General features: G+C 35.2%; 1 protein-coding gene across 1 annotated transcript in view; it reads right to left on the minus strand.

Annotated features, from left to right (window-relative positions):
• Positions 1-10017: 10017 nt before the first annotated feature.
• Positions 10018-15381, minus strand: part of LOC143223381 (RNA-binding protein 24-B-like) — a 90675-nt gene continuing 85311 nt past the window's right edge. Inside the window, exon 4 of the mRNA XM_076451300.1 lies at positions 10018-11799. Within this exon, the coding sequence (XP_076307415.1) occupies positions 11454-11799 (346 nt within the window). The 3' untranslated portion in view covers positions 10018-11453. The remainder of the gene's footprint in view (positions 11800-15381) is intronic.

Below are 15381 nucleotides of genomic sequence, written 5' to 3' on the forward strand. Positions count from 1 at the left end.
CAAATCCATCAGATTTCTTTCATACTCGTCAACTGGAAAGATGTGAGACCTAAACTGTTTCCTTAACTCAGTGTAGTTTTTCAAGCCACATCTGCACGAAGCAATATTAAACATACAGTACTGTGCAAAATTGTTGGGGCAAAGTCAAAAATTAGATTTCAGACTACTTTCAAAGAACACTGGAAAGTAAATCACACAAGAAATATCAAATATTTATTAATATCCATGTATAATGTACCAGAACTTCAGTGGAAGTGAATGAGTTCAACAAACAGTTACTACTTTTTGTGTCCCTCGATACCTGTGCTTTGCCCACCACAGATAGCCCATTGTGTAGCTTTGTGCTTAATTCAAAACAACAACAACAACTCTTTCGCTTCAATAACTGCAAAAAGTCTTTCAGATATTGTTGCAACATGTTTAATTAAACTATTCTTTGGGAGTTTACTCCAAATGTGTGTAATACACTCCCGTATAAAGTTTCTCTGGAAGTAACTTTTGATTTGCTCAATTGAGTTGAGATCGGGGTCCTGGGGGGGGGGGATTGAATAATGAAAGCAGCTTCTTTTTTAGATATGTAGTTTCTGCATAGGTTGGACGAGTGTTTGGGGTCATTCATTAACTTCTTGGTAGTAAAATCTTTTAGTAATATTATTCAAACCACTGAGTATATCATGACGGATCAGCATCTGATAGTATTTGCGTTGATATATTATTCTATATATCTTGCAGAAAAAACAACAACAAACAAACACCCCTAAACCATTATACTGCCTCCCTCATGGTAGGTGCTATGCATTGAAGAAAGCTTTTTTCACTTTTATTACACTGGATGTACAACCGACGTTTCGAATAAAATATTTCAAACTTGGACTTATCCGTCCATAGCATCCTTTTCCAATCATCACCATTCCGGTTTTTGTACCTTTTAGAACATTTCATTCTCTTGACAATATATAAAGATCGAATTAAATTTTTTAACTAATTGCTATACGCCCAATTTTTCATTCTCGTTGAGTCTTCTTGACTCTGTAAATTTGGACATTTTTCTGTCATCTGGTACATGGTCGTGTATCTCATGCTTGAGTAGCAGTCCTCCTTCTGTCCTGAAGGCTACATAAACGAAAATACTTAATATCAGTATAATTGAATTTAGGTGTTCTGTCTCTTCCTTTCCTATTTTAAAATTCACATGCTTTGACAGTTTTTGGGGAGAAATTTAAATATGCAGCAATTTACCGAATAGTCCAACCAGCACCCCGTAAGCTGTTATGCTGAGAGTTAAACACAGTTGTTATTAAGACTTATTTGTGGAGTGCTATAAATTGATTTCTTCTGGAACATACTGGGGCCATATGTTGGCTTCTTTCTATATAGTTAAGGCACTGCATGGGGTAACATGATAGTTATTTCAGACCTTAAATTTTATTTGTATGTTCATTCAAGCAGAACCCTTATGATACACCCTTGGTTCAAGTATGTGCAAATTCTAAAAAATAAGTATTTTCTCCTTGGCTTATTCAGTTGTTAAGAGGAACCAGTGTAGCATTACAATAGTGTTGAAATTTATATCCTGTGATGACATTGAAGATTTAGCTACATAAAATGGAAAGAAAGACAAAATATTCTCTTGTCCTAACACTTTTTCAAAGTACTATAACTGTTAAACTCAAAACCTTTATACTTGTAACATACTAATTCTTTTCTTAACTTGTTTTCTGTTTTTATTTTAACTCGAAATAATTCCTAAAGAAATCATAAGACGGAATATCGAGTGAAAATATAAAAATCAGTTATATTTATTTAGAAGGTATTAATAAAATATAATCAATATTAAAAATAGTAAACAAATAACTTGTAATTTTTAATGTAAGATTTTTACTGGAAATATTCTGCCATTCTGTTGCCTACTGACTGAGTCTCGAGCTTTTGTAGTAAGAGAAAAAAGCATCCCTAATTATAACCAATCTATTCTGCAACATCGTTGTAGCTTTTAGTAATTTTCATTATAAAAACGTGGCTTGTTTCTAATTCATGTTTCCCGCTGAGACAGCGATAACTCTTTGGATTTACAAAACTAAAATCAAGGGCTCGATTCCCCTCGGTGGACAAAGTAGCTATCCCGATGTGGCTTTGCTATAAGAAACACACACACTCAGACTCACAGGTATTAGTGCACATTTGGTTTGACTTCATCTATGGAACCCGTGCTGCTATCTAAATCACGTTTGGGCGTCTGTAATCTCCAACACTGTTCAAACTAGGTACTAACACTATTGTTCGTAAAGGCTGTTTGATATTCCAAGTAAACAATTCGACCGAATTTTGGTTATATTAATGTGTCCCACTGTTTTCTTTCTCTCGCGAATCCGTAAAATATAGTTACCATATGAAATATGGACATCGTTGTATTCTGAATCGGGACTTAAATCCATATGGATCAGGTACAACTTGACTTCTTTCTCCCTACTGCACTGTTGTTTAGGTTTCACACGTTGAACATTACACAAAAAAGGGTGTTTATTTTAAGTAAAGTCAAAGTACGAATGTAATATACTGCTTAGGGCCGTGTTCATTTAGGTACCATATTCATTATTCACACTGGTATACAGTTCTCTCTTACAAGTCCGCTGCATTTTCTTTATGCAGCCAATAATATAAGTTTTTACATAAAAACCTTTATCTTGAACGATATATACACCACATTAATTATAACAAGAGGTAGCTGATTACTAAATCTGTAATACATATTTATGGAGGAGGGATACTTGTGCTCATTTCAAACAAGTGAATAATCTCTCTAGAAGTTTGACAAAGTATCGTTGTAAGACTATGTAGAAAGCGGAAGTTTGTTGTCTACCGTGAAATATTATACACACTCGTAGTATTGAGTTTTGAAGTTTACTTGTCATTTTCTTAGATGCTATATTTATCCATGCCAGACAGGCGTATTCGATCACTGGTCGTGTATATTGTTTGTACATCTTAAAATTGTTGGGCGTTATGCCGACATTATGTCCAGTCACACTTCTAACTTGGTTCACGCCTCTCCAAACTTTATTTGAAATGTCATTAATAAGTTTTTGCGAAGTTAATGTTTTACCACACGTAAGGCCGAGAGAGTTTCGTAACGCAGCAGGCTGGTGGGCTGTTCCCTGTAGATATAGTTCTGGATTGATTTTGAGTTGTTGTTTTTTTTTAATATTGAAAGTACAAGTATTTGTGTTTGTGGTATACGGATTTTAATTCTTTTCCTTTGGCAGTATTCTCTTGTTTTGTTTGGAGATTATAGGTTTGTGGCTGCTATGGATGGTGCTTTGGAACTCTTCCGGGATTGCTACATCATCTACAAATTGTGAGGTAAAGAACAATTTGAGTCAATTAATGCCATGTCGCTTACACACGTTATGAAGAGTATGGGGCGACCAACCCCTCCTTGAGGTACGCCTGCGTCAGGAATAAAGTTTTCCTAGTAGATGACTTCGAAATTTAGATAACATTTTCTATTTTATAGAAGTTTGATAATCAGCGAAATATATATGGTAGTTTCATTTCTAAAACCTGAAATCTTCACTCCAAGTGCCAGGACCTATCGATATCCTTCTCCAGATCGATCAGACAGACGAATGTACACCATTTTTGTTATTATTAAAAGTATCTATAACAGTTACGTTTACTACTATTTTCTGAAACAGTTTCGTATATTCGATAATTTTGAGTTTCTCTCTGAATAAACATTTAATCTATTAGTGATCATTCTTTTTTTAGAACTTTGTATCATCGTTGGTCAGGGTGATAGATTGTAGCTCTGCGAATTATGCGCTGACTTCCCTACCTTTAAAAACACGAAAATGTTTTTTTCCAAGAGCCAGGGATATACCCTAGTGTCAGGGCAAGGTTGAAAGAGCCTTTACATGTTGAAGTAATAGCCAAGTTCCCCATTTGAGTAGAATAGCTTGTATACTGCCTTTACAGTGCTTTGTCTTTAATATATTTTATTGCTATGGAAATTAGGCTCGTTGTTATTTCTTCTGTTGTTTGTCGTGGGACAGCTACAAGGAAAATCGATTTAAAGATTTCTTTATTTTGTTCAATCAATCTTTGTATTCATTTGGTTTATGTAGTAATCACTCACCTCGAGGTCGTTTCGTATCGTATATGTATTCCTTAAATACCTCCGGCATTGTCAGGTGGGTTAAGACGTTCGACTTGTAATCTGAGGGTTGCGGGTTCGAATCCCGGTCACACCAAACATGCTCGCCCTTTCAGCCGTGGGGGCGATATAACGTGACAGTCAATCCCACAATTCGTTGGTAAAAGAGTAGCCCAAGAGTTGGCGGTGGGTGTTGATGACTAGCTGTCTTCCCTCTAGTCTTACACTGCTCACTCAATTAGGGACGGCTAGCGCAGATAGTCCTCGAGTAGCTTTGCGCGAAATTCTAAAAACAACCAACCAAACTTCTGCTTTGTGTGTGTATGTGTATATATAGTTTTGTTACTATATAATATACTGGTGGCCATGTTTTTGTTGGTTTAGTTTGTCACAGTAGAAGCCCCAAGTTTTTTGTTTTAATAGTTTAACTTCGTATCTAATCTCGTTTCTAAATGCGTTAATTTAAGTATAATTTGCATAGACTGCGCCACTTTTTGACTATATCTATCATACTTGAATGTGGTTTTCACGTGTTATGTTTGGGTAAAGCTGTTTTGGCAGCAATCATCAACAGGCGATGGTCCTAAGGCACTTTCCGATTGAATTTAGTAATACTTCATTTAACTTGTCGTATTTTTGCCAATCGGCTTTGTTTTAAATTTTGTGCAAAGATACACCAGGGCAATCTGTCCCAAATTTATCAGTGATAGACTAGAGCGAAGGCAGCTCGTCCACACCAAACACCGCCAACTCTTGGGCTACTCTTTTATCAATGAATAACGAGATTGAACGTCATATTATAACGCTCCCACGCTGAAAGAGCGAGCATTTGATGATAGGGATTTAAACCCGCGATTCTCAGACTGTGAGTCGAGTACATTAATCACCAGGTTAGCACGTCGATTTAAGATCCCAAATATCTGTATATTTATCACAACATGCTAATTCCTTAAATTTGAAAAATAGACACGATTTAATTTGTTTCGAATTTCACGCAAAGCTACACGAGAGCTATCTACGCTAGCCGTCCCTAATTTAGCAGTATAAGACTAGAGGGAAGTCATCGCCACCCACCGCCAACTCTTTTACCAACGAATAATGGGATTGACCGTTACATTATAACGCCCCCACGACTGAAAGGGCGAGGATATTTAGTGCGACAGGGATTCGAATCCGCGACTCTCAGATTACGAGTCGAGTACCTTAACCACCTGGCCATGCCGGGCCGAATGGGCGCGAAAACATTATATTAATTCTAAAGTAATTTTAACAATTCCAGACCTTCAGTCATAATATTACAACTCTCTCTCTCTCATTTCCCCTCCTCTTTCTTATTTTCTACATGCTGTTTGTTTATGTGTAGAAAATTACTACTTGTACAGTCAAGCAAGAATTATAGTTAAAAAGAAGGAATGCGTATAAATCAGGCAATCCAAACCTCTGACGAACGACGTTTTACTGAACAAAACAAGTCCAAAGAAAAACGAAATTGATGACGTCGCGTTGTCAGTTTTTTGTATATGATTCTTTGACAGTAGGTGTTTGTGATCAATTTCAACAATAAATGGACAGCACACAATCAACTTATTTAAAATAATATATTCAAAACAAGTCAAACGTATGTAAAAAAAAATCATTACGCTATTGGTTAACACATTTGTTTTCTGCTCATACATGTTGTCTCCTCCTATAGTCTGCAGTTCTCTTGTTGGTCTCTCTTTATATCGGAGATCTAAGTAGGATGCCACTTTGAATGGATCTCTTGTCATGATCTCGGTCTTGCGATGAAGGTCTGTCTTACCTGGCCTATCTGTTAAGACATCTGTAGAGTATCACAAAAGACCTTGTAATTCTTTCTTCTGCTTGTCTGTCAGTTCTTCACTGATGTTGATTTCTTTGTCTCACATATCCATCCATCTTAGATCTAGCAGGTCTTCATCTTCTATGACAAAGCCATTGTCTTCTGGTTCTCCTTCTGTGACAGCCACACCTGCTATGTCTTCTCTCTCGACGTACAGTTACGACAGAAAATGTTTGTACCCCTGCGTCGTGAGTAGTTCTTTCCTCATAACTTAAAAAGTATCACGATTAGGATAATGAAAGTACAGTATATTATAAATATTATACTAACACACATCTACATAAATTTTTATTTAAATTGAACGACAAATAAACTGTTTATAAACAAATAACCAAACATAGGAGGAGCAGAAAGTGTTCGTGCGTCTAATTTAATGGTCAGTTGTGTAGCATTTCAGGTGAATTACTTGGCGCAATCTCTCCTTATAGCCCTCCATGATCATTTGACAGTACTTGACTGGTATTTTCTTCTATTCTTCTTCACAGAAGAATATATGGTTTCTCTGCAACCAGGATTGCACATATTTCGATGTGACGCCCAAGCCGCAAGTTCCAAGCATCATTCTTGATATAAGTGCCTAATATATCAACGTACTCTTCTTTTTTTCATGATTCCGTTGAGACGGTGAAGGCTGCCTACACCAGAAGAGCTGAAGGAACCCCATAACATGATCGAGCCACCTCCGTGTTTAACTCTAGGGACGGTATTCTTTGGAAGATTTTGTTCCCCCTTCATACGGACAATATAGCGAACATCATTGTGGCCGAAAAGCTCGATTTTAGTCTCGTCTGACCAAAGAATACTCTTCCAATAGGTAAAGGGTTTATCTACATTCTTTCTTGCATACCTCAATCGTGCTTCTAAATGAACAGGCTTTAAATATGGAGTTCTTCGAGGACGGCATGCTTTGAACCCAGAAGAGCGTAACATGTTTGTAACTGTAGAGATGCTTACTTCAACCCCAGTTACCCTTACCAGTTTCTGTATGTCATTACGTGTTAAACAAGGGTTCCTACTAACTTCTCTGATAACCTTCCACTTGGTTCTCTCTGGAATTTTGGTGGGGCGTCCAGAACGAGGGAGGTTAGCAGTTTATCCTGTTAGCTTAAACTTGGCAATTATGCTTTGAACAGTAGATTTCAGCAAATTAAGTTGTGTATCAATACCGGAAAGAGACACACGAGACGTGTGTTTTACAATAATTCGTGTTTTTTTAAATCACTAGACAGTTGTTCCCTGTTCGCCATGATGACCAAGCAGATAATGACGGAGACGTCGCTAAATTGCTGGAAGTAAATGTTTTGCTGGTTAAATTCCAATAATTATGAATCCAGTGTCTAGTTCTGGAATGGTATAACGTAGTTTATTCGCCAAACTATACAAAATATTTACGGGAATATCAGTTTTTTCACACGTTCTTAACTGAACGAACACTTTCTGCTCCTATTTTTGGTTATTTGTTTATAAACAGTTTATTTGTCGTTTAATTTACATACAAATTTATGTTGAAGTGTGTTAGTATAATATTTATAATACATTATACTTCCATTAGCCTACTCGTGATACTTTTTAGGTTATGAGCAAAAAACCACTCGGGACGCAGGGGTACGAACACTTTCTGTCGTAAATGCACCTATTCAACAGATTGGTAGTAGATATTAGACTTCTCCATTTTTACCTTATAATACGTTTTGTTGATAACGTGATGCACTTCGAATGGTTCTTTCCACTTCAGGGTGAGTTTGTTGTTGTCTGTGGGTAGCAGAACTAAGATCTGTCCGATCTTCCTCTAACTTTCAGCAGGCAGTGAAGGATGATATAGATTTGAGAAGTTGTGAGCTTAGCTGCTGACATCTTGCTCTTTTAATGTATATTTTTAATGATTTTGTTTTATTATTTTAATTTTTTCCACACGCGAGACTTGCGAACGGCGATTAAATCTCTTAGACGGTGTATCCCCAACGAAATGGGGTCCCACTTAATCAGTCATCTCCACAACCGAGGGCACATTTTATATCCCACACTATAGCCTGTATCTTTGAAATTAAGTTAATTTGTGCAACGTCTTCAACAATATCATTTTTGTTTGGGCCTGTTTTATTCATTACGTACATATACATTAATATGAAAAATAATTAGAATGGAAAGGGCGAATTTCGTATTTCACATGCAATACTTATTATCATTCTAAAGGTGTGTTCGTTCAAAATTTCTTACAGTATTAAGATAACAACAGCTAGAATCTTCTGGAAAAAAAAAAAAACGTTAGCAGACAACTAGCAGAATAAACAAGCGAGGAGTGTAAGAAAATTAACCAATAACCCATAAATACAGATCCCACGAAAATGTTTAAAGATCTACAAACAAAGGAATAAATTATACAATCAAAAGTACAATATGTTTCAACAATGATGAAAAATATTTACGTACACATTCAATATGCATTGATAAAATTTTCAACTGTTTGATAACTGCGCGTCGGAAAGCCCAACGTTCATGCTGCAACATGCTTTTCAAAACGTTATTTTAGCTATAGGGTTGTTATAATTGTGACAGAAAATTCCGCTATTCTACTAAGAGCAGTCGGTGCTACTGATTAGCTGCCCTTCTTCCGATGAACAATTCTAAACTACAGAAGTCTTTGACCTAGCTCTTAAGCTTGTGTCACGTAAGGTACTGTTCAAGTTGGAGATATCAATATCCCTCTGAAAACTTACTTTTAGATTAATATGTGAAAAACAATATAAAAATACTAAAGTGATAGTATGTGAAAGTGCGTTTAGAACACAGTGGTGTTCAACATGCAAAATTACTATAACTGAGATATAACACTAAAAATTCCACCAGTATTCTACATTTACACGGAAACAAGTCAATTTTGAACTGAACAACTGAAATTTTGCTCAATAAATATACTGAAGATAAAAATCAAACAACCGAGTATTACTGTATCGTGTAAATTTCAAAACGAAAACTTGGTAAATGTGTTCAAATTTAAGAAAGAACCAATGTTGCAAAAAACTAGAAAACAAATCCAATCGACTAAACCTTGTTGAGAAGAAATTCACAACATCAAGTTTCCCTACTTGGGTGCGTATTGAGAATGATGTTTTCAGCCTTATCTGAACAATGGCTTTCGAAGTTGAAAATCGCACACAAAGAAACACCAATAAAATGTGATGGATCAAGAAAAATAGAAAGGTTTGGAGATTTTATTTCTCGAGTGAGAACTGGTTAAAAAAAAAGAAGGCCTTCGCTGAAGAAAAGTCATACCAGTCTTTTTTTTAACAACTGTAGTTGTGTATCCGACTATTGGATTTCAGTCATTTTAATTCTGACTTCATTTACCGTTTAAAAAATATTTGGTGATGTTAGGCTACCTAAGGAAAACAGTGGGCCTAAAAAACTATGTTTAGAATTTTCGTGAAAAGCTGGAGAAAAGCTATCTGCGAGTATCCGTCATAATTTTAAGCTGACAAACTAAAGAGAAGGAAGCTGGTCGACTGTATACATGGTCAACTATTTGGCTACTACTGTGGGATCTAATAGTGCAATTTGATCGTCCATCTTAAAGTGTACCCACGACCCCCAAAGTTAGGAGTGCATTTTTCGCAGTAATAGGACGAAAACACTGGATTCACAGTCAAGATACGTTAATTACTAGGCTACGCCCAACCTGGGAAATAAACTAGATTACTGTACGCATTAAAACGTAGGAGAAGGGTTAGGAGACCTCGCATGAAAAACTTGCCCCCAGGGCGTTTCTCGAAACTATGAAAAACTCATTTGCGTTTCATACAGGGAGAAGGGGCAAATGAATATTTTTGGGTTATTTGATGAAATATTTGAAACATTGCACGATACTTGCCAATTAGCGAAATACAGACACTAGGTGAAAAAAAAAATCCTTTGGAAACTAACACGCACGCACACAAAATAAGATACAAATAAACAAATAAATTATTTTAATACAAAAACAAATAGAAAAACCACCAACACAGAGGAAAGAAAAGCTCACAGTTTATTGCTCCTAAAACTAAGCTATATTGTAAACAGTGAACGATTTTGCTTCGTAAATACAAAGTTTACAAAAAGACAGTTCTTAAGATGCGTATGTAGGTGTAACAGTATCTTTTATTTACAGCACAAGATAAATAGTTCTTAATTATTTATTACTTTTTGCCAAACACCTATCTTTTAGCATTTTCTTAGCTAAAATAAGTGTTAAAATATGCAATTGTATGAAATGGCTTCTCTCTTAAAACATGAAATTCGAAAAAAAAATGGGCCTATGTTGTTTTTTTATATTATTGTGTAAACCTGAAGTCTTAAAAATTCTCAATATTATATCCAAAACTTGGCCTAAGTGGCTTACGTTACATAAATTTTCCACATTAAAAAGGAGACTAAAAATTAAAAATGCACTTCAACATCAACGTTTTTAAAAATACCTTTTTCCCCACCAACGAAGGAAATCGCAAAAGCATTATGACGTGAAAGGTTATAATCATTTTAGGGATATTCTTCAACACAAAATTCATGATTTACACAGACGTATATTTTATAATAAATTACACATACTGAAGGCGACTAGCATACACGGGCAAACTTCTTAACGTCACAACGTGATGTCATACTACTGTGACCAATAATATATAAGCTAGATATTTAAAAGTATGACAACTATTATATTGCCAATACCAAAATCTGGCACACGGAATAACCAAACCTAAACGTTTCAAAATTATATATTGAAGCTTTCCAACCATTAAAAGTTTCTTTGCGTCACCTATATCTCGAATTACACCCCACCCCCAGTCTCACTTAAGCTTCAAATGTGTCGGTTTTATTTTGGAAATCATGTTAACCAGATTCTCCACAGAAAGCTTTACCACGTGTGGTTTAAAATTATTTTTCCATAATTAAATATCGTCTACACAGATGCTATCAGGTTAGAAAATTAAAATGAGGTCTAAGCCTTATTTTGTGTTATATAAGCCCCTTGTTACTTTCATTGCAGGGTCACTAATTTCTGGTACTAAAAGATGAATAGGAAAGGATCGATTTATGTAATTGAAGGTAGCTGCTTTGATTATACGATCTAAGAAAGATCATACGTTATTGAAATCCACAATTTAACAATAGATTCAATTCTTGTTTCAAGTAATAAATAATGCCTGAAATTTAAGAGATATTACTCGATATAAATACCATTAAAGGCATGCGCAGTTTTGAGGTCAATGATGTTTAACTTCGTGTTTCATTATAGGAATCAAGATTACAAATCGCTAAGAAGTTACTGTCGTCCGTATAAAGTAATGTTACACTCCGAACAAGTACTCTTGCACTATACGGTTCAATTAAGACACAGTGCTTTTAATATTAAATAAGGCATATTCAATCCATATTTTCCTTTACTCTTTCCCATATAGAACTTTGTCATTGCAGCCTTGCTTCTTGTATATGGGGCTGGGGTGCATATGGTGTAAAGCCAGCAACAGTTCCAAGCCCTGGTAGAGCCTGAGGGCTGGTGTATGGATAGACGTGAGGTGGTAGATAAGGCGAGATTCCATGGCCAGTAGATTGAACTGAAGTAACAGTTGGAAAGGCATAGCTGGCCGGATCCAAGCTGTTAGTATACTGAGTGGGATGGTATGCAGCTGCGTAATCATAAAACTGCCATGTTGTTGCTGAAGCTGATGATAAAGGCAGGTGAGAGGGTATTACTAAGCCTGACGATGATGATGTAACGTATGGGGATGGATAGATGTACGGAGGCGACAGACTGGAATAACAAAAAAAAATAAAATATATATAAATATATATATAGATTACCTTATTACATATATACTTATAAATCTACATTGACAAATACAAATAAATTTTTCCGGAAATCAAGAATAAACGTGGACTTAACATGTTTCTAGATAAATATACAAATTTACCATATACGTAACTATATTTATATATATATATATATAAAAGTTCATAATTTTATTAATGTTGAATGTATAAGTTAGATTTAAACAGACTTAGTTTTACTCTTTTCATAAATAACACGTTCTGCATTTCTTTACGATATCCTTCCATTTTTATAAGAAAAAAATACAAAAATATCATTTTAATAAATTAACAAAACTTATAACATAGATCTTCTCCGATTTTAATAAACCTGACTTAAACAACTAAAGTTAATTTGGAGGTAATCATACATTTCATAATTCTGTTTTTACACTAAAGCCATTGCTTGTATTATAAACCCACAGGCAGAACTGAATAGTACATTACATAATTTTTTGTTGACTGCATATTTATAATTTACCCTCAAATGTACTAAAAAAACCTGACGTCAAATGTTTTTTTTTAAACTTTCTGGGCCTAACTTAACGTCATTACGACCTGGAGCTCCCCCCATCTCAAACTCAAACTATTACATTAAAAATATAGTTAAAATCAATATGAACTCTTACTTAAACCTTGTTTAAGAAATGAAAATGGAAAACCGTATTAACCATGATATCAGATTATAGATGATATATCTGAATGACATGTAATAAGATTCATCTCGTGTTTATTCTAGGCCGCTACGAATCGCTGCACACCTATATTCCAGTCGGTATGCGGAAAAGCAATCGACGTCAGAGTACCACTCAGTTATATTAATCCACTAGTGTAAGACGGCAGCAGACGATTTGTTTTAAAACATAGACTTGTAGTAAAACTTATATATTACTATTCAAGAGAGAACATTTCTAGATCGTTCAGTTTGAAATACTCGAGCCGCATACAGCGCAGAACAAGTTTTTCTTTTCAAACAGAATGTTCAGAAAGGTTTTATGAAAAAAATATAAATTCTTTTTTCGTTAAGGCATATACGTCACCTTAAGTCACGTGACGAAAATGATGACAAAATAAAATGAACTTTTATATTAGTTTGAAAGTAATTTTCTGGTGAATAACAAAACATCTACATTAAGAATTAAACTGCTTGAAGCGTTACATATTGTAGTAAAAACATACACGAGTTCTTGTTCTTAACGCTTTTTCGACGTTATGAAAATACAAACAAGCAAAAAAAAAACAACGTAGGTACCGATCTCCTTGATGACGGCCCGGCATGGCCAGGTGGTTAAGGCACTCAACTCGTAATCTGAGGGTTCCGGGTTCGAATCCCCGCTATACAAAACATGATCGTTCTTTTAGCCGTGGGGGCGTTATAATATGACTGTCAATCCCACTATTCATTGGTAAAATAGTAGCCCAAGAGTTGGCGATGGGTGGTGATGACTAGCTGCCTTCCATCTAGTCTCCACACTGCTAAGTTAAGGACGGCTAGCGCAGATAGCCCTTGTGTAGCTTTGCGCGAAATTCAAAACAAATCAAAATCCTCCTTGATGTGAGTGTGCACGAGTCGTTAAAAAAAAAAGTGTTGCAATGACAGATGAAATCCTACGAGTAAGGGTTAAAAAAAATCCGATTGCTCTACTGTCAAGTGTATTTAAACTCTTAAGCACTTGGATGTAGGAGAGTTATTAGCACATAACTGATGGCAATACAAGAACAATCGGTTAGAAAAAGCGTACGTAGAATATAAGTAGAGATATCCATCAATTCAGAATAAACGAGAGAACACTCGTTGCGTATTTGTAATTTAATCGTAACAACTGATGTTACAAAACATGCTGCTTAAGCAATAGGTTATAATGAATAATACATAGGTAATTATTGATCATGAATTTGGGCACTATGCCAAGAAAAAGTAAACAGAGATGTAAATATGAACGTTAACAAATAATTCGGATGCAGAATTTGGTTATCATTTTTAGCTTCTATGCCTAACAAGTTCACATTTAATTTCAATATCAATAAACAAAATACGGATAACGTTGAACTTTCTACAAGCTTTAATTCTTGACAGAACATGTTTTCGCAACACTAAATAACTCAGAAGTTTTAAACGGAAAACTATTTTAATATATTCAAAGTATATTTTGGAATATAACCTTTGTTTGAAAATACAATTGAAACTGGTATTAGTGATATAGTAAATTTCTATATATTTTTTATCACAAAGTTACACAGTCGTGTATCTACACTATGCTGCGGCGATCGATCCCTAAATTCAGACGTTATAAAGTCCAGAAGCTTACAGATGAGCCACCGAGAGAAAATATTAAAGTAACATAAATCCTCAGGTCTTCAAAAATAATTTCTACCGAACCAGTTTGAAATAAAATTCTTACACGCAGAACACACAAGATTAGAGCACAATCAGCGGAGTGGAAACCATAAACCTGTTCATTTGTTACGACTCTTACCATATTTACAATCGCTCTGAAAGCTTTTTTTTTTTCCTTAAAAGTCAAAATTAAAATTAGGAGCAAATATCAACGTTGAATATCACAATACCTCACATCTGTCTTCGCATGGACAGTTGTTGCCCTTCGTGAAACAAGAATACGTACATTTTTGGTACATGAAATCAACTCCAAATAATTATTTTCACAGTGGAATCTGAAACTAAAGGGAAAAAGTATCGTTCCTGACATTTTTAAAAACTCCACGTTCCTGTACTTCGCGAGCCAAATTACACAGCAAGCTCTCTTCTGCTTCAACTCTTCCTTCTAGAATTTAAACCCTCACAAAGAACTTACGATCTATACCAGCAGAAACGCCTACTTTACCAGATTCATCAACGATTGCTTGTAAGCTATAAAACGTTGTCAAAACCAAGAAACTGCAACAAGTTTAGTTTTAGCTTTCCGTCTATAGTTCCTAATATGAGCTAAATTCACGTGTGTGTGCACGCGCGCGTTTTTCAATATTTAACATGAAATTAATCCATACCTTACACAAAAACTCAACAACGGACCAACTAAATACAGCACGAAGAAAAAGTGTGCTACGCGCAGAATCCGTTACACGTTTAATAATCGCATATTCATGATACACACATACGAATACAGAGAGAGATCAGAACAATGTGATAAACACACTATATGAAAAACTAGGGCCTTCTGCCACAGTTAAACATGCACCAACTATAAAGTATACTTTCTACACTAAACCACAAGTTACAAGGGTTAAGTTGCAACGTAAGCATCCTTGCTGTTGGTTTTAAACTAACGGCTATCGAGTACCGAGTTATTCAGTGGTCATTGATAATTTCTGATCGAAGTTGGCTAACTATATAGATAAAAAAAAAATAACTCAATAAAAAAGCAGCTGACTAAATATACCATTCTTATTAGGGGGTATGAAGTATCTTAAATTATAATCTGATAAAGATTATATAATACACTGACTCATCAGTTAAGTATCTCTGCTGTTAGTGATATTTTTGGTTTAATTATTTTAGAGCAAAGCC

Source organism: Tachypleus tridentatus, chromosome 8 (assembly GCF_004210375.1).
Source record: "Tachypleus tridentatus isolate NWPU-2018 chromosome 8, ASM421037v1, whole genome shotgun sequence".
NCBI classification, from domain to species: Eukaryota; Metazoa; Arthropoda; class Merostomata; order Xiphosura; family Limulidae; genus Tachypleus; species Tachypleus tridentatus.